At 39.6% G+C, this 21,080-nt stretch overlaps 1 protein-coding gene across 5 annotated transcripts; it reads left to right on the top strand.

The window, feature by feature from the left end:
* The first annotated feature begins 12,336 nt into the window (after nucleotides 1-12,336).
* Nucleotides 12,337-19,344, top strand: LOC149384859 (Pentatricopeptide repeat (PPR-like) superfamily protein). 5 transcript variants are annotated; one of them, XM_089627333.1, is made up of 3 exons: nucleotides 12,337-14,816; nucleotides 15,294-15,510; nucleotides 18,980-19,344. In XM_089627333.1, the coding sequence occupies exon 1, from the start codon at nucleotides 12,540-12,542 to the stop codon at nucleotides 14,658-14,660; it is 2,121 nt and encodes a 706-aa protein (XP_089483459.1). In that variant the 5' UTR covers nucleotides 12,337-12,539; the 3' UTR covers nucleotides 14,661-14,816; nucleotides 15,294-15,510; nucleotides 18,980-19,344. The 5 variants fall into 5 exon arrangements, with proteins under 5 accessions (XP_089483459.1, XP_089483458.1, XP_089483460.1 ...); XM_089627332.1 differs by lacking the exon at nucleotides 18,980-19,344 and adding an exon at nucleotides 18,212-18,936; XM_089627334.1 differs by lacking the exon at nucleotides 18,980-19,344 and having other exon boundaries at nucleotides 15,294-15,321; nucleotides 15,433-15,778.
* Nucleotides 19,345-21,080: the final 1,736 nt, after the last annotated feature.

The raw sequence follows: 21,080 nt of genomic DNA, 5'->3' as shown, positions 1-21,080 counted from the left end.
TTCACCAATAGGCCTTGTTCGGAATCACATAGTGAGTCCGAACTTTGACTTTCTCAAATGAGAATACTAAGGTGTGAAATGGCATGTCTCATTTCAGGATTAAGGTAAGCATGATGCAATTCATACATAGTGACTTCGAGACATAAGAGGTTAAATGGTTTGTTCTTATCTTGTCTCTAGAAGTGCACTGGTCAATTCAGTACCTCGGAAGATACCTAGAAGAACTATAGAGTCTCCAACTCTCAATGCCTCATAACCAGACATCATAGATTCTTCTAACAATCATACTGAGGTCAATAGTCCTTTGACCCTAAGATTGCGAATATATCGTTTTAAGCAAACTACGAAGAGTTTGTTCATGCAAATCTACATTTGTCTCTTCGTAAGTTGTTAAGTTTGTTTATGGACTAAAAGACTAAGGTTTTATCATAAAGCTTCAAACAAAGAAAGAATGAATGAACGTTTCAACTTTATTAATGAATAGATAGGCAATTACAAGCAAGAGTCTTCATGAGACTTTATTACATCAAATGTACAAAATAAAGACTACAACTCTTCTTGTGGGCACCATTGACAACAGCAGAGTTGCCCATGAACAACTTCTCTCCATTTTCCATCGACTCGAAGGTGGAGAATGAGTTTCTATCCGAGCATATGTGGCGGGTTGCTGCAGAATCCAGCCACCATTCCCTGGGGTTCGAGTCCACCATGTTCACCTCTAAGACCACATTGATGAGGAGTTCATCATCTCCCTCCACAACTTTGGCCTCCTTCTTCTTCTTTGGCTTCATACAATCGGCAGTTTGTCACAGTTGAAGCATTTGCCAATGAACCTTGGTTATTGTTTCTTCTTCTTGAACGTCCCTCCCTTCGGCCCAAGCTTGTGGGCGAGTTTCTTTCCCGTCGAGCTCTTGCCATGTTCGACAACGTTGGCCTTCTCGGAGTGGGTCTTGAACCTCTTGTCGGAGTCACGGTTGTCCTCTTCAATTCAGAGACGAACAACCAAGTCTTCAAAACTCATCTCCTTTCGCTTGTGCTGGAGATAGTTCTTGAAGTCCTTCTACCCCGCGGTTAGTTTCTCGATGGCGAAGGCAACTTGGAATGACTTGCTAATGGTCATCCCTTTGACATGAATCTCGTGGATGATTAGTTGCATCTCTTGGACTTGACTCACCACGGTCTTCGAATCCACCATTTGAAAATCGAGGAAGCGGCCCACGATGCCCGCGTCTTCGATTTTGTATTTCTGATCCAATGAATCCCAAAGCTCTTTGGAGGAGCGTTTGGAGCTATACATATTATACAACGAGTCGTTGAGACTATTCATCACAGAATTTTGACACAAGTAGTCGGAATCCTTCCATGCACTAAACGCCATTAGCACATCACGATCGATTTCGTCCTCGCGAGGAGTCAGTGGATCTTCGGTCAGGAACCGCGCAAGACCGAGCGTTGTCAAGTCAAACAACATCTTTTGTTGCCAATGCTTGAAGTTCAACCATGTGAACTTCTCGGGCTTCTCGGCCGGTATGACGGCGGGCACGCGTGCCACACAACCGTTTGAGCCGTTCATGGCCATTGAAGCCATTGGCTGGATAAGACCCACATGTCTGTTCTCGGCCGTAGCCGTTATCGAGTCTTGACCCAAGGTCACATGAATTTGACCAAACCAACATGGAGTCGAGGTGTTCACCATAGGGGATTCTCGATGAGGCTCCCATCAGCATTCATAATTATCGTGTCCTTCACGTTATTCATTTTCTACAAAAGAAGTCAACAAAATTAGTAACCTTTAGTAAAACCAAATCCAAAAAAGAAACAAAGTTCAATATTCTTCTCTTCCTTGCAAACTGTCTTAACACGAATAAAAAGCTTCAAGATTGTTAGCAATATTACAAATAATATTGGTAGAAATTAAAGAAAAAAGCAAGGAAACAAAATAAAACATAAAACGAATATGAAAAAAGGGGAGGGAAGAGGTTGGCAAAGAAAGTTCGTCGAGGCCCATTGGATGGTTTCCTTGAAGCTTTTTATCGTCCTCCATAGGTGCGGGAAAACATGAGCGAAAGCCTCCCATGATACAACGACTACAAGACAAGGTTAGCACAACTCGGCTTGACTTCAGCGAACTAGAACACAAGTGTCAGAACTACCACCGGACTGCAAACAAAGAAAATAATTTCGAAGAGAGGGAGAGAGGAATGCTCAAGGTGTCTTCGAATGAGAGCTCGAGCCTTTCTTTTATATGCAAAGCAAGCCACGGTTACAGCCTTCAGACCAAGTATTTAGTGGGCGTTTAAGGCATTTAATACAATGGTTACAACCATTTAAGGTCAGCCATCATTAAACTTCGGTTACACATGTTAAACCGAGGTACTATATGCACGGTTACACTATGAATTAATTCCCAACATAACACAAAAGTTATTTAAGGAATTAAAACATTTCGTAAGTGAATTTCGCAATAAAATGTTAATGATTAGCCCAAGGACTAAGCCTGAGACATTCTCGAAACCCGAAAACCGAGCCCGATCCGGGGCGGCCCAGCCCGGCGGCGCGCGTGTGTGCGCGCGAGGGGTTAAGAGTTAACCCACCCACACTCTCATCTCTTGTAATAAAATATTTTAAGAGTTAACTCTTAAAACATTTCGTAAGTGAATTTTGCAATAAAATGTTATAAATGATTAGCCCAAGGCCTAAGCCCGAGACATTCCCGAAACCCGAAAACCGAGCCCGATCCGGGGCGGTCCGGCCCGACGGCGCGCGTGTGTGTGCGCGACGGGTTAAGAGTTAACCCACCCACACTCTCCTCTCTTGCACTTTTTTATCCGCTAAAGAAAGATGATAATATAAATACACTACACAACACACTTACCCAACCCATGTGTGACTCTTGAAATTCACTTCATCTACGCATAACAAATATGCTCTTTAAGTATATTTTGAGCATCAAATTCTCATTCATTATATTAATGATTTTTGGCAAATAAATAATCAATCTTATACTCGTCGCAATGAGGAATAAGAATACGCAAAAATTAACATATTCCGATGAATAGACCCCACTCAAAAATTAGTTACAAATCAACCATACACTTATTAATAAATACGATGAGAATCATGCATCGTACGATGTCGTACGATGTTGTACGATATCGTACGATGAAATTCATAGAGCTGTACGATGCGATACAATGTGGTACGATGGGTTTAAGTTTTTTTTAAAAAAAATTGTCGTACGATATCGTATGATGCCATACGATGTCGTACGATACCATACGATGTCGTACGATGCTGTACGATAGTTTTTTTAAAAAAATGTAATTTTTTTTGTTTTACGATGCTATACGAGTCTGTACGATGTCATACGATGAATTATGATTCTGACCTAATTTTTTTTTTAGGAAAATTTGAACTACATATACAACGTCCCATTCCCGGGATGTATCACCTACGGTGGGACGGGGATCTTGAAGCTGGTACGGAGGAGGTTCGATGAGCTCGGAATAAAAGATTGAATCCTCGAGACTCCGTTCGAGCAATTTTTTTCGGAGAGCAAGCTTGGTTTCTCACCGGTACTCGTACATACTCTCCTTCAAAAGAAGATCGAGGCGACGGTACGGGGGGAGATACATTTTGGTATCGGAGGCAAACGAGTAAGATTTGGAAGCCTCGAGTACGCACTCGTCTCGGGGATGAGCTATGAAGACGGTCCGACCAAAGCCGAACAAGACGAGCGAAAGAGTGACCGATTGATCACGGACCACTTGAACGGCGTCGTCGGATGGAAGTTGAGCGCGTTAATCAACGCGTTCAACATATGTCAGAGCCATGACGATGCGTTCAAGCTCGGGCTGCTCGTATTTGTCTATGGGTATCTTCTGGGGCAGCCGGCCAACAAAGCCATCTAGGAAAGGTGGCAGAAATTTATATACATCGTTGAAGACCTCCCCTTCTTCTTCTAGATGCCTTGGGGAAATTTGAGTTGGGCGGAGACGTATTCCAGCCTCTCGGTGAACCTAAGGCATTATGACGAGACGTTGCAGAAGAAGTTGAAGGACAAGCCGGACGTGGCACAGAAAGAGGCCAAGTACACATTGACGGGTAATCTTCATACCCTTCATTACTGGGCGTACGAGGCTATCCCAGAGATCGGGATGAGGTTCGGGTCGAACCAGGGGATTCGTGTGCCCAGGATGCACTCGTGGTCTAGTAATGTGGTCATCATGGGCAAAGACATCGAGGCCGTCCTGAATAAAAAAACGGTAACCTTTTATTATTTAACGTTTATTAATGTATTTTACATTATTTTGGAATATTAATAATTGTTTTTGGTTTTGTAGGTGGGTGTTCTTCAAATGCTGAGACCAAGGGCAACAGAGAAAGAATTTTTCACTCTCCTCGAGACACAGACGAGCAAATGTCTGTATCCCATAGACTTCGAGGGAGAAGACACGACAGAGCCGCGAGATATTGAAGAAGAAATAGATCGAGTCGCGACTGTTGCAGAAGATGTCATCGTCGGAGACTCCGACGACGAACACGTGTCAGACACTCCCGGTGTTCGTCTTGGTAGTCCGACCACTCCCACAATGGGATCGAGGCCCACACCGACCTCTCGCGCCGACATTTCCGAGCCCTTTGTCATAACACGGGAAATGTGGGAAGAAATGTGAGCTTCCTAAGAACAACTGCGAGCATCCCTAGAACAACTGTTGCAGTCACAAGGGATGGTCTTACACGCTCTTAGCACGAGCGGGCGTAGAATCGAGCGCATTGTTGCGAAAATAACTCGCGCACGCAAGCGTACGTGTGTCGCTCAAGTAATATAGAATGCAAATTCGAGTATCGTACCCACAGAGACTAGTGAAACAGCGATTTCCTAAAACTTGATGCTAATTAACTCCAAATAAAATTAAGAGGATGTTTGTAGCAAGAGTAATAGTAAACTAAAGCAGAGATTTAAATACGAGTTTTGCAGGAAGAGAAGGTATGGGTCGCGATTTCACCGGAACTAACTAGGTTGGGGGGGTTTTCGGGCGCGAACAACAAAATCTACTCCTATGGATGCTAATCTCACTCTATCAAAATTATTCACTAGCCTCTCTCGAGTGTTCTAGCAAACCTATGTAATAGACAGATTATTATCCTCTCGGCATCTAATCCTATTAAAACAATCACACGCAATTAAACAAGAGTTCAAACGATTACATAAATTGCCTAGATTTTCTAACCTAGGATCAACTATGATGACATGAACAAAAGCACGATTATTTACTCTCTCTCGAGTGGCTAAACAATCCTAGATAACAATTCTAATGGTGATCAAGCACTAGAAAGCATAATGAACAATTCACATCAAGCAATCCATAATAATGAAGCAAACAATAATTATCTAACCCTAACAAGCCCCCAACCATTATCAATCACGGCTACATCGCAACCCCATAATAAACCTAGCCGCTAATGGTGTTCATAATCAACGCTAAACATAACAGAATAATTGAAAGCAATAAAATAAAGATTGAAACCAAAATAGAATTCATATTAAATAAAATTGATGTTCAACAATAATTTAGAGAAATAAAATAAATAAAAGAAGGGAAGAAAGAAGAACGAATGAATTCGGAGAAGTAGAACTCGTCGGGTTGTCAATTCCGTTGAAGAACGCTTTTTTCCTCTTTCAAAAACTCTCTAGAACAACCAAACAATAAAAAGGAAACTTAAACAAAAGAGAAGATTTGGTTTTCAGAGCTTAGAGTCACATAAATAGGTCAAGGGGTGATTTTCGGAGCATATTGGGACTTTGGAATGGTTTAATTCGCCCAAAAACATCAAAAACGGAAAGTAAGTCCGTCAAAACCCGAAGGAGGGCGCGGCGCGCGATCGTCCATGCGCGGCGCGCGGTCCGAACTCCAGGTTATGCGCGGAGCGCGCATAAGACTCTGTGCATTTTCACAATTTGCGCTCCCAGTATGCGCGGTGCGCTATCGTCGAGCGCGGCGCGCGGTCTCGAATCCTGTCATCGCGCGGCGCGCTAGGGAGGGTGCGCGGCGCGCGTAGTCGCCAACTTTCTGCTTATCGCTTTTTGACTCTATTTCGACCGTTTTGTCTCCAAATCCCGTCCTCTTTCCACGAAATTGATTGTAGACGCTCTATTACTCCTCTGAACCTGAAACTACTCAAAAACCTACTAAAAACCATTAAAATACTTGAGGACTCGTCGGTTTTTGGTTCGGGAAATAGGAGTTTTACGCGTGATTAACGCACCTATCACGCATCAGGCAAAGCCAGGTTAGATTTAAATCAAGTTATGTTTAAGTTTAAATTTCATTTTAGAGTTAAGTTTAAATATAATTTAACGTTTTAAAGTTAAGTTTAAATTTCATTTTAGTTTAACTTTAATTTAACGTTTTAGAGTTAAGTTTAAATATCATTTTAGTTTAACTTTAATTTAACGTTTTAGAGTTAAGCTTAAATTTTATTTAACGTTTTAGAGTTAAGTTTAAATTTTATTTTATTTTTAGTTTTTGTGACAAGTTTAAATTTCGTGACATATTTTGTTACTTTGACTTGCAGCTTGATATGTGGAAGAGGCTTAACATTTTGTTCGAGGACGAAACGAGCTTGCCTGGGGGTGAGATTCCCACGACCCAAGCTGATGGTCGTCGTAAACGCCGGACCCCTCCTCCTTCTCATCCTCCTCCGACGGCTGGTCAAAAGCCGGCATCTTCATCGCACGAGCCGTCTTCTTCACATCGCGAGTCATTGAAGAAGTCGAAGAAGCCGTCTTCTACACATCGCAAGTCGTCGAAGCGATCAGAGATCAGGCCGGTGACTTCGCCGAGGTTGTTGACGTCTTCTTCGAGTCCTCGTAGAGAAGACATTCCGGATAAGCAACGCCGGCTCACAACTCCGCTTAAAAGGAAAAGCCACAAGGCACAGCTTACTCCTCCACGTCCAGATCGGCAAGTGCGACAGAAGTCGTCGCGTTGGGCCGATTTCATTGATCCGACGAGGCACAAGTATTCAAAAAAGCCGATCCCCAAGTTCAACCCGTTGAAGGACGCGAGGCTAAATGAGTTTAATAATTTCGTTAAGTGGTTGTGGAAAAAAAAGTGGGACGGCAAGTTCATGGAGTCTACTCGCCTAAAGACGTGCGACGGAGACACGAATTTCTTCGACACGATATTGACAGAAACCAGATGGCTACATGATTCGGTACGTTATTTATTATATTTTGCATTCCCTATCAATTTAACATAACGCTATATGTTTGTTATGTCTCAGCATATTGATGCTATAATTCACAATATTCGGGCTCGCCAACGAGCTCTCGACGGATATCAGCAAGATGTCTGAATCATGGATTGTCGGTGGGTCCATCATGTGTACGACCGATTCACAAAGGAAGAAGCGAACATCAAGAAGGTCATCGAGCTGGGGGCAGAGCCCGAACCCGTGGACTGGGACATGATGGCAACTAGTACCCCGATGACTGGGTATAGGGACACCGATATTTTGCCTTGGGATCGTGCTCGCGAGATCCTGTTCGTCGTGAACTTCAAGAACCTTCATTGGTTCACATTTTAGATCGACATCGAGGCCTGGACCATTACCTTCCTCGATTGCCAAAAGGATCTCATGCAGTCGTCGATTAATCAAAAGGACTTCACGGAGATGATGGATGTACGTAAAATGTTATGTTATTCACAATTATTACCTTTATTTGTGGTTAATTAAATTATAAGGGTTACTTAACATTGTTAAAATGTTTATTATTCAGACTTGGACTCGAGCATTTGCTAGGATTCTGGCCATAGGTGGTTTCTTCAAGAACCATCCCCACTCTTACCGGGAGAGTGAGCACGGTGAAATTAAGTTCACTAACCCGACGTGGCTCGTCGATCAAAATGTCCCACAATGTGCATATGGGTAAACATGCTTACATTTTTTGTTACAAGTTAGTTTTTTTTACTAGGTAATTGATTTTTTTTAAAGTTACTTTACAAGTATGTTTGTTTTTTTGACAAGTTTTAAACAAAGTTAGTTTTTTTGACAAGTTTTAAACAAGTTTGTTTTTGACAAGTTTGTTTATATTTTACAACTTTTTTTAGAAACGTTTTTTGACAAGTTATTTTAGAAGTTTGTTTATTTTTTTTACAAGTTATGTTATCCAACTTTTTTTTGAAAAGTTATTTTACAAGTTTGTTTATTTTTTTTACAAGATTTTTTACAAGTTCTTTTAAAAAAGTTTGTTTTTGACAAGTTTGTTTATATTTTACAACTTTTTTTAGACACGTTTTTTGACAAGTTATTTTGGAAGTTTGTTTATTTTTTTTTACAAGTTATGATATTAAACTTTTTTTGAAAAGTCATTTTACAAGTTTGTTTATTTTTTTGACAAGATTTTTTACAAGTTCTTTTAAATTTTTTTTTTTTGACAAGTTTGTTTTTATTTTACAATTTTTTAGACACGTTTTTTTTGACAAGTTTGACAAATTCTTTTACTTATTTTTGTGTTGTAGCGGTGATTGCGGGATGTTCGCAGTGAAGTATGTCGAGCACATAGTACTGCACGAATCATTTGACACTCTTCAAAGTGTCAATATGAGAACGTTCAGGAAGAAATGGTCCGTGGACTTATTCTACAACCACCTTATCCCGTGATTTTGTATTTTCGGATGTTTTTTGTTTAATATTTTTGGTTTTGTATGTAATAGTACCTTATAAACATATTATCGAGATGGTTTGTTGACTATTGATTGAATGTGTTTACTTTATAAATAGTAGGAATAATCGCACGATCCATTTGACAACTCAAGTCGTAAAACTTAAACGTTAGAGCCACCGCTACTACTTCCCTTGCAATACAATAATTCATGATGTGATGAGAAGAGAAATAGATAATTAACCGAAACCTTGAAACTTAATGCTTTCCAGAGTTGAATCGAAAAAAGGTCCATGAGACGGATGACACTCCATTAAACAAAATAAAAAGGTCACTCAAATAAACGTTAAAGTTTTAAACTTAAAAATAAAAATAACACCAGGTCTAAAGTTTTAATCCCTCCAATTGCATGTTTTTCTGTTATGTCCCCTACCACCACATTTCCCGCATTTTCGCTGGATAACAATCTTTTCGCCTTGAGATGGGTATCGATTAATCATTCTTCTTCCTTGTTTACTTTTCTTCGGTCGACCGGCTTGCTTCTTTTCAACGGGTTCCAAAACTTTCATGTTTTTTTATCTCATTCGGGACATCCCATTGATCTTCATTGCCAACCGGATATATGGCTTCCTTGTACATCTCAATCCACGTCTCCTTCAAATAAAAGTCACTGCATAACGAGTACACGACCACGCTTCGATGTTGGGCTGCTGCGATAGAATGCTCGCACGAGATATTCAATTGTTGTGGTAGTCCGCAGGTGCATGTCTTCGCCATAATGTCTACATCGAAATCACCTCTTGCATCTTTGACATGACATTCATATAGACCAAGCCCGTACGCATTGACGAACTGTGCCTTATTATTTAGCTGTGCGAGATCATTTTGCCACGTTGGTGTCAATTTTGTGTTCAACTTGTGCGCTATCTCTTCTCGTTCGAAAAACCAAGTTTGGAGTGCGAATCGAATAAACTCGAGCAACGTCGTAATGGGAAACGTCCTAGCATTCCTTGTTTTGTTGTTGAAGCTTTCTGCGTTGTTGCTCATCATTAGGTCGTACCTATATAAAACCAACGACGTTTATATAATCAACGACATTAAAAATTCAGTACAAAAGAAGTTCTAGACTTTTACCGTTTACCAGGAAAGAAAGCTCGGGCCCATCGATCGACACCAACTTCTTCGAGATACTTTGCCATCTCGATATCCTTACGTCTCAACTGTCTAAAATTAGCTTCGAATGCTGTTTTACTGAAGGCGTAAGCAGCATCGTAAAGTTCAAAGCGACAATGGTCTGTCTTGAACTTTGATGGTAACATGCTCCGTGAGGGATACCAGGAAACACAACATCGACAACGCCAAATTAGGTACCGTCTTCACCGATAGCTTCTCGCAATCTTCTCAAAAACCAAATCTAAGAAGCATGACACTCGCTATCTACAACTCCAAATGCAAGTGGATATAATTGTGAATTCGCATCCATTGCAATTGCGCAAAGCAACTGTCCGCCGTATTTTGTCTTCAGAAATGCACCGTCCAATGCTATGACCGGTCGACATGCTTTGAAGCCTCTACGACACGCCCCAATGGAAAAGAAAGCATACTTGAATTTTTCACCATCTTGCACGAAGTCTGTTAACGTCCCATGATTCTTTTGCTTCAACATGTACAACCAAGACGGTAACTTCTGGTACGATTGTTCCGGCGTACCCCGCACGTACCTAATAGCTTTCTCCCTGGATCTCCAAGCTTTCAAATACGATATGTTCACACCCCATCTTGTCTTCACTCCTTCCCTGACGTTATGCGTCGAATACTCGGCCATATAGTTAATTGAGTACTTGTCTTTAAATACGTGACCGATGACCCATGGTGCCGCTCCTCGATGGCCCTCTGTTCGAACAACACGCGCACATGAGTGTTTACCCTCGTACGACGTAATCTCCCACATTTCATTGCCATACCATCTCTTTTTCGAAGAAGATTTCACTCTAAATTCGAAATTATGTTTCAACGCGTACAAGTGGATATGTTTCTTCAGTTCATGCTTGTTTTCAAATTGCTGCCCAATATATATTTCTTCTGAGCTACCTGTTAGTTTCAAAGGTTAGTTAAATAATAGGTGGTTTCAGATTATACTTGAATCTCATTTGAATCCACTTAAATTACCTATAGAAGAATGACTTGGATAATGATTCGGGTTTTCCTTCACAATATCATCGGCGGTGAACTCGGGTGCTTTCCATGAATAAGGAACGATAGGTGATCTGATCATCGGAGGCTCACGCTGACATTGACCTGATGGTTCACAATGACCCGTTGGTACTGTAAACGTTTCCACAAATTCTTCATGATTTATGGGATCGGCGAATTCTTCAAATTCTTCACCTCTACCATTGTTATCTCCGTTATATCCGTCACTATTCTCTTCATCACCATCGCCACCTTCGTTTTCATCACCTTCGCCACCTTCGTATTCATCACCTTCGTCACTATTGTGTCCATCATATTCGTCACTGTTGTGATTACAATCTCTATCACGCCTGTATACTTCGTCATCATTTTCGGCACCCTTGTACTCGTTAAACAAGTCATCGTCACATCCACCGTCTTTGTTTTCAATTATAGGATCATTTTGTCGATCCTCGATAACAAGAGTATTCCGTCTCTTCTTCGGTTCATTGCGAGACACCCTTCCAACTTCCACATCTTTCCCTTTACATACTCCTCGATACGCAATAGGTGCAATGATCTGTTTCGGTACTAAACTTACACAAAATGGAAATCTATTACGATATTTGTGCTTCATAAAATGCGAAACATCACCATTGTCCTTCAATACGGCAGGACCCAGCGGAATTGTACCGACTGTGTATGGGACTTTGAGTTTTAAGTCGGACGCGAATTTGTCTAACTCGAACTTCTCGTATAACAAATCTACTAACTCCGTGTACCTTACCTTTTTCGGAACTACGAATGCACGCATTTCTGCATTGGTGAAAACCCATTGGTGTCCTTCCTTCTCCCAAGTGCCGTTAACCATGACAAAAACTGCAAAAAACAGTCAAACTATGCAAAATTAGCTTCTATATCGTACATCATCGTACAGAGTTGTATCGTACAGCATCGTACAGTATTGTACATCATCGTACAACATCGTACAGAGCGTAAGTTTTTTTTTTTTTTTTTTTTTTTTTTTTTTTTTTTTTTTTCTAAATTTCATCGTACAAAAAAGTTAAATCTCATCCTACCATATCGTATACCATCGTACAAACAAGTTAAAACTAAGATTTTAGACTATGTTTTCAGATCTGATCGATTTTTATTGCTACATTCTATCATATACAATCATAAACTTTGTAAAAATGATTAAGTTAGTAATCTTACCCATGATTCTTTTGAAACCCGCTTAAGTAGAGAGGATTTGAGTGGATTTGAGTGTGATTGAAATGATAAAAATGATCTCAAATGAAGAGTGAGAGATGTATAGGGTTCAGAGGGGTATTTTTGTCCGATTTTGGATCAAAAATCCATTTTTAAATATTTTTAAACATTAGGGTCTAATCTTGATATTTAATAGATTATTAAGCCCAATTAATAAAATTTCTCCTTATTTTCAATACTGAATTATTTATTTATTTACTTTTTAGTTCGTACCTGAATAAACTGAAGGAAGTTCTATTTTCCCGCTGCAATAACCAAACGCAAGCTTATTGCTCCGGCGATCCACCATTTGCAATCAACCCCGTTAACGTATCTCGTGCACCGACGACCCAAGTCACAAACTTTCCCATCCGAGAGAGCTTCGGAGTCGCCAAATATGTTTATAACTTTTGTAATTTTATTTTAATACCCTTTCAGTCTCACCATGCTTCCTTCATTTCTCAAGTCCCATGGAGTCAAATTTCAGAAGAAACCACCCACCATTCCGTCTCTCGATTTCACTCTCTACTCCGCTCTTCATTCGTCGATCTTCCACAAGCTATATTGTTCTCACGCCCGTGATGACAACGATTTGGTCGGAACAGACTCTTCACCATCACTGTCTGTCGTCAGAAAAATCCGATCTTTGGTTTTCGAATCGTATCACAAGCACGGCGTTGCGAGAGATTCCCCTCCCAGGCTACACCTCAGCGTTGATCCGAGTTCTCTGAGCCACGAGCAAGCGATAACCGTTGTGGCTTCCCTAGCCGAAGAGGGAGGTTCTATGGTTGCCCTCAGCTTTTTCTACTGGGCTCTGGGGTTCTCGAAGTTCCGTTACTTCATGAGGCTGTATATAATCTGCGCAATGTCGCTGATTGGCAACGGGAATTCGGAGAGAGCCCGCGAGGTGATGCAGAGCATGCTAGGGAGTTTCGGCGAGATCGGGAGGTTGAAGGAAGCGGTGAACATGGTTTTCGATCTGCAATACCAAGGGCTTAGCCTGACCACCCAAGTCTTGAATCGCGCTCTCTGGATTGCCTCTGAGACGAATTCGGTCGAGTACGCAGAGGAGTTGTTCGATGAAATGTGTCAGAGAAGGGTCTCTTTTAATTCGAGCACTTATAGATCAATGGTGGTGGCGTATTGCAGGGTGGGTAGAATTTCGGAGGCTGAGAGGTGGTTGTCTGGAATGATTGAAAAAGGCTTTGTTGTAGATAATGCCACTATGACTCTCATAGTTAGTTCTTTTAGTGAAAAGGGTTTTGGGAGTCGAGCGTTTTGGATCTTCAACAAGATGACGCAGATGGGTTTTACCCCTAATCTGATAAACTACACGTCTCTCATTCACGGGCTCTGCAAAAAGGGGAGCATGAAAAAGGCGTTTGAGATGTTGGAAGAAATGGTTCGGAAAGGTTGGAAGCCGAACGTGCATACCCACACGGCACTCATCGACGGACTGTGTAAGAAAGGGTGGACCGAAAAGGCATTTAGGTTGTTCATCAAGCTTGTGCGGAGTGAGAGTTACAAGCCCAATGTGTACACTTACACCACCATGATTAGCGGGTATTGCAGAGAGGAGAAGATGGGTCGAGCGGAGATGTTGCTCGGTAAGATGAGAGAGCAGGGATTGGTTCCCAACGTCAACACCTACACCACTCTCGTTCATGGCTATTGCAAAGCCGGAAACTTTGAGAGGGCATTTGAGCTGATGGATTCCATGAGAACCGAGGGTTTTTCTCCCAATATTTATACGTACAACTCCGTAATTGATTTCCTATTGAAGAAGGGCCGGGTCGCAGAGGCGTATAGGTTAATGAAAATTGCGGCTCGTGAAGGAATGCATTCCGATACAGTTACGTATACGATTCTAATATCCGAGCACTGCAAGAAAGGCGAGGCCACAGGGGCTTTAATTCTTTTCAATAAGATGGTCAAAGTCGGATTACGCCCCGATATTCAATTGTACACGACTTTGATAGCCCTTTTCAGCAAGCAAAAGAGAATGAGAGAGAGCAATGTGTTTTTCGAGGATGCCATAAGGCTTGGACTAGTTCCAACGAAAGAGACTTACACGTCTATGATCTCCGGGCACTGCCGCGACGGGAATATCGGCCTGGCAATGAAACTCTTGCTAAAGATGACTCAGCAGAACATCTCACCAGATAGCATCACCTACGGCACTCTCATCAGCGGGCTTTGCAAAGAAGCGAAATTGGACGGAGCTCGGAGGCTGTACGACATCATGATTGACAAGGGAATGTCGCCGTGCGAAGTCACCAGGGCTACGTTGGCTTACGAGTATTGTAACAAAGGGAACTTTGCCGCGGCCATGGCTATCTTGGAGTTGCTAGACAAAAAGCTTTGGATTCGGACCGCTAATACGCTGATCAGGAAACTGTGCAACGACAAGAAAGTCGGAATGGCAGCTTTGTTCTTCCACAGGCTGGTGGATAAGGAGCAGAGCGTTGACCGTGTGACTTTGGCGGCTTTCAAGGCCGCGTGTCACGAGACCGACAAGTATGCCCTCGTTTCAAGCTTGTCCGAGAGGGTCAGTCAAAAGGAATAGCTCCTCTAAATCTAGGTCACTGCTTTCATTCCACCATTGGAATGTATGTTGGTTATCTTGACTTTTGTTCGGTTCAAACAAAGTGGTCTCTCGAGCAAAGATTTTCTTCCTGGACCGCTGTTACTTCTCTGGCCTCGGCATGAATATCTTAGAAAGGTATGTATTCTATATGCTCTTGAGCTTTGGTCCTAGTATTAGAATTATGTAATTAATTTACTCGTCTATTTGGCCTTAGCGATTTACTTGCTCGTATTTGCTGAAATCATCGTATATAACTTATTGACAGTGCTATTATATGGATTAGGATTTTATGGTTAGTTTAGGGTTTAGGAGGGTCTCCAATGGATTGCAAAAAATGGTGATGAACTTAAAATTTGTCATAAGGAAAAAAAAAAGGAATGCCTTTCGTTATGTAAAAAAAAAAAAAGCTCTAAGAGCGACTTCGAATTTTCTTGCCCGAATTTTTGTCCTTAGTCAGGGCGGGCGTGATGGTTTGCTTTTCCTTTCGGTTCTAAGGGAAAGTTCTGGTTCACTTCGAATGTCAATTCTCATTGATTTATTTATAAAAGCATACTGCTTTTATATTTAAGTGACATCAGATTTGAATATCTTTTTTCAATTGGACCATTTCAGGATATATGCGTGTCATCCTTGTCCAAGGGTCATACTATTCATTCCAATTTCATCATGTCTTCAAAGACGATATATCAGATTTGAAATTTAAAAAATAGCATTTGTGATGGGTAGTCTGACAAGTCGTCTGTTTTACAAGAGAAACAGCTAAAACGTGGGAAGAAGAATATGGAATGAAGCCGTGCATTCTTTGGAATTAAGGGAGGTTTCTATGCAGGTGAGTTCTTAACGTTAAAAATCCTTCTTTTAAGGATTTTTTGGTGCGTCAAAAAAAAAAAAAAGGTTACAAAACAATAGTTTCATCGGTTCTTGCAATACATATTCTCGGTTGCATCTCGGTATTGAGTTCACCTGGCCATGTTTTACAACATTTTATTTATTTATTCAAAAAATTAGGTAAATAGTCAATTAAAATGTTTAAAATTGTTATATAACCAATGTTTCGTAAATCTTAAATAAATAGCCATAAAGATGATGTGTCCTAATAAATAGAAATAGTTATTTATCTAAGATTTACGTGTGTAAATATATGAAAGTGGTTATTTATCTAAGATTTACGAAATGTTAACTATTTAGCAATGTCTAACTATAAATGTGGCTATTTACTTAATGGATCCTTATTTTTTTTTAGATTTCTAACGTACTAAGCCAAGCCAGTTAAAACTTATCAATTTCAACTTGTCGCACGTTTGAGATATTTTTGAAAAATAGCCATTACGCATACGTGTCATTGATTTTGGTAGATTGAAATCTCAATTTAATCTCAATTTTATCCTTCCTCTTTTTAACGATTTTAATTTGAAAATGCGTTCGAGATTTTTTTTCCAACTTTCTGTTACGTGCTTATTTTCCTTTTTTTTTAATTTTTTTTTCATTCAAATAATTTGTTACATGATTGCTTTTCCTTTTTTTTTTTTTTTTTTTTTTTTGAGTTTATAATTTCGTGTTTTTTTTTTCTTCAAACAATTTGTTAGGTGACTACTTTTCCTTTTTTTAATAGGTATTTAGTTACCCCCTTTTTTTTTTTATAAGTATTTAGTTACCATTTTAGTGAGCGTATTTAAATTTATTTTGAATGGCTTCTTTTATTTCCAAATATATAGCAATCTCTTTATGACACATTCATTTACCTTGATTTGATAATTTTTTTCAATTTACGTATGAGTGGCTGATAAATTTTCAGTTAATAATCAATAATAATTATCAATAAATGTTTTTTGCTTTTTTCGTTTCTGATTTTTATTAAAAAATATACAGTAAATAATCGGAACTAATCGTTAATAATCGTTTCTGCTATTTTTCTTTTAAGTAATATTCGATAATAATCGTTTCTGGTGTTTTTCTATTTAAGTAATAATCGTTAAAAATTTTGTGTGTTCTCAGGTTTTTATTTTGTTATTTTTTATTTTTTATTTTTTTTTTATTGTTTCTTTCCGAGAGTAGATCAAAAAATTAATTTATAGTTGCTTAAATTAAGGAATTAGTTACAAGATTATTTTTAGGGAGAATGAGCATACTAGCTCAGTCAACCCACCAATATTAGGAGAATAGCCCAAATTTGAATAAATTAAGTGAATAGCCCAATTAATATTTCATTACCTATATTACCCTCATATATAAGAGCAAAACTCAATTTTTCCCAAAACCTAAACCTAAACTCATTCTCATCTTCGTCCATTTCACGCCGCCGATCGCCGTCGATCCATTTCACGCCGCCGCGTCGTCTTCCATCCTCGTTGCTGATCCCTAACGTCGCCGACGAGATCCGCCATAGACGCCTTCAAGATCCGCCATAGACGCCGTCAAGATTCGCCATAGACGCCGTCGATTCCGTCGAGCTCCGGCGGCGGCGATGCTCGGAGAATCGACGGCTCAGATTGACTCGAAAATCGACGGTGGAGAGGAAATCGGCGCCGATGGAGGGAATTGAGGAGAGGCACTTTGTAAATTCGCGAATCGGTTAATTTAATTAACCTACTGGAGTGAGTTAGGTTAATTAATTAACTGATTCGTGAAAGATTTGAAATTCACAAAAAATTTACAAAAATCATAAGTTACGTCAATTGATATTCAAAGCATTCAATTAATTAACCTAATTCCTAATTCAATCATTTAGTAAATTAACTTTACTCACAAAAAAAATCAGAACATAAACTAATATTCAACCAATAAGTTAATTAATTAACCTAACTCACTCCAGTAGGTTAATTAAATTAACCTATTCGCGAATTAACCAAGGGCGTTATGGTCTGAGCCGATAGTATGAGCTATTTGTTTAATAAAATGAAACTTGGGCTATTCCCCCAATAAGAATGACAAACTTGGTTAGTTACAACAAATTTCACTTATTTTTTTCCTTTTTTTATTTCTTAATTATATCACTTATATATGGTGGAAGTTATTTAGGGGTAAGAAAGTCTTTTTCCAGTGGTAATAAATTCGCCTGGCTAATAAACATAAATTACCTAAACGGTGGCTAAAATGCAATTTTAAGTTTAAAAATGGCTAAAAGTTTGCCCTATTTTTTTTTTTTCAAACAAGAAATATTAGTAAATGTTTCCAAACCCAAACAACGCAGGATGATTTTCAAAAGTTTGCGTTTTTTTTTTAATTATCAATTTTAGTCTGTAAATCTTATTGTATTCAAGAAAATAATGTTTTTATACATCAATTCTACACATCATAATCATATAAAGTGTTTATAGTTTATTCTTTAATCTATTTTATGTTTAAGACTTGTTTAAAAGTTCAACTCTTTCTTGGCTAGTTTTGCTGACATTTTTTTTTGAAAAGTCAAGAATACCCTAAATATTACCGTAGTTTATATACATAATATTATTGAATAATAATTTATCATACAAATTATTTACAAACACAACCAAAACTCTTATAAATTTTCTTCTATTTGGTCATGGCAGACCATTTCGTTCGTCAACTCGTGGCTTAACCAACTTTTAGAGAAGCTTCGACAAAAGAGATGAAGCGAGATACAATACCATAATTGAGGAATACTATCTTGACCGTAAAGTCCCACAAAAGAGAGACTCATTAGCGCCGGATGGTTGAAATACAAGTGGGATCCATCTGCTATAGTGAACCGCTGATAATTATCATTTTATGCATTGAATTATATACAACCTTACTTTTCATCTGGGCGCTATAGCATATTCACTTTTGACCATTGCTATAGTTTCATTGTTTCCTACGTGAAAAACACAATTCATAAGCAAAAAAACGACACAAATGAAAAAGGCCTAGCCAATTTTCTTGCCAGGCCGTTTCGTCATATCCATCCCACCAAGGGCATGAACTCGTCTTGCCAGCTCGCCAAGGGCCAAGGTCTCATCTCCCAATCCTCACGAGGGCTGAAGACGTCTCTCGTGAAGGCCGATGACCCATCCTCATTTGAATCGAAGATTTTGCGTTGCCGAGAGTGGAAACTATCCTTGCCTAGGGTGAGGACTGGCTACGATGAAGACTCATTTTGCCTATAGCTCGCCGAGGGCGAGAACCTTCTTCAGCAAGGACTTATCCTTGCCTGAGAAGCTATCCTCGTCATGGTGAGGATCTGCTTTGACGAGGACACACATTGCCATCCTCGCTAAGGGCGATGACCCATCTGGCCTTTCCTCGTTGAGGGCTAGGACACATTGTGCCTCGCCCGTATCCGTATCCCTGACGACAAGGATGCCATCACATCAAGGGCAATGACCTACCTCCCCCCCCTCGTTGAGGAAGAGGACCTTCTTTGGCGAGGACTCACCTTGCCCAAGCATCTTTATTTGCTTGGGTACTTCTCGCTCGAGGATCTGTCCTCGCCCAAGCACCCGCCACACCGACAACGATTATCTATCCCACGTGCCCTCGCAAACAATGTGGATCATCTCTGCCTCCTTGGCGAGAGGGTAAGGACCCTCTTCCACAAGGACTCACTTTGCCCAATCATCTATTTGCAAGGATTCATGCCCACGAAGAAATGTGAAAGAAAATTTAAATGATGTCATTTATCTTTTTTTGACTATTGCTCTATATCCGTGACGAAAATTGGATTTTTTTTGTAATTTCCAAAAAAATTAAGTCAATACATTTTTGTTTGTTTGTTTTGCTTAGTCATTAACGAACGTAAATATGTCTAAATATTATAGTTTATTTTTGTTAATGAATATATAGCAAAATAGAGGAAATAGCGACAAAAATACCTAAATTTTTTACACTGGATACAATTGACTACTATTTTTTTTTCGGCGTGTAAAATACCTAATGTTTATGTTTGGTTCCACCATCACTACTTTGACCGTTATATTTAACGAAAGTCCACATATTGTGATCTGTATTGAAGTTGAATTTTAATGATATATTTAACAAAAAAATTAAAATAAAATTCAGAAAATAAATAAAATAGAATTTTAATGTATTGAAGTTGAATTTCAATGATATATAAAACAAATAAAATTCGAAGTCCAAAACTCTACTCCCAATCTCTTCCGTTTTGAACAATGGCGACGAGATGGACGATGTTTTCAACATAATTTGACGATGAAAGTAACAATCTTGGCGCCGTATAAAATCCGGTCGTTTCGGAGGATAGCGTTGTCGATGACTCGGATACACGAGAAGATCACACCAACATCGGCGTAAAGCTGAAGCGATTCAATTGGGAGGCTCTCCACCAAGTGTTCGACTATTTCTCTAAGTTGGGTAAATGGAGAAATTCAAACAAGTGCAAATGCTTTCATAGAGACATTTCATTAAACAGATAGAGCGCGTTTATAGAAGACAAAATCAGTAAGCGAAACTCGCCATATTTCTTCCTGGAGTTTCGAGTTCACACAATACCAATTAAATTTCTACTATTGTCAAACACATGAGATATGGAATATGCAAGATTGAAAAATGAATTGCTAGTATACCTACTTAACGAGCGAAAAAGAAAGACAAGTAATTCCAAATTCTATGTAAATGTGATTCGATCGAATTCTTCCGCCAAGCGCTAGAAGAAGTGGCTTCAGTTTATTTCATTGGAATACTCTGTTTCAGGAAAAAAATGTAAAGCTCTGTAACAAGAAGTGATAAAACGACTTCGCTGCAATTACCCTCCTTATTGTATTTCTAGTCCTTTACACTTTACAAGCTGATTTGGCTTCAGTTTTTTTTAATTATATAGTTATTTGTATGACATAGTTTATTTGGAAAAACAAATTGTAATAGAGTTGTTCAAGCCGGAACGTTAACGAGTTGTTTAAGCAACTTAAGCAAATTGCAGTCAGGGCAGTTGCGCCTTTTCCTCATGCGGAAATCGAATAATTACCACGTTGGTTAGTTACCCGATTTGCTTGGAGATGTAATCTCGGATCTTTAGGTATTCGATTGATTTAGTTTTCGCGTAGGATTTCATAACCTAACCATATGTACCGAGGGTTTGTATCTTTGGTTGACGAGGTTCATCGACAGTTTGGCTATTCACGAAGCCGTATTTTCTTTGCCTGTCATCTCTTTCCAGAGAACTTCATCGACAACAGGCATTGATTAACTCAGAGCTTTTGTATTGACATACTAAGCTCGAGTTCGTGTGTCGCATAGGTGTGTTATTGATCTTCGGTGAAATATCGGGGTAATACAGGGAAAGGAGTGTCTGGTTCAAGGCGGGCTAGAATCAATACCTGCTGGAGATAACCATTGAAGAGAGGCGTTAGCAAAGAGAAGTTTTGTCTAACTTAATATTCCTATAATCGTGGTTGATTGAGATAGTGGATTGCTTTTACCTGGACGTCGTAGTCCCCATGAGTA

This window comes from Urtica dioica, chromosome 9 (assembly GCF_054948205.1).
Source record: "Urtica dioica subsp. dioica isolate 48M chromosome 9, U.dioica_male_clone48M_v1_H2, whole genome shotgun sequence".
Taxonomy (NCBI): domain Eukaryota; kingdom Viridiplantae; phylum Streptophyta; class Magnoliopsida; order Rosales; family Urticaceae; genus Urtica; species Urtica dioica.
The sequence above is the reverse complement of the archived record's forward strand: the minus strand, read 5'-3'. Positions and strand labels throughout refer to the sequence as shown.

Coding starts and splice junctions, on each gene's coding strand:
- LOC149384859 (XM_089627333.1), top strand. CDS start 12,540: ATGCTTCCTTCATTTCTCAAGTCCCATGGAGTCAAATTTCAGAAGAAA.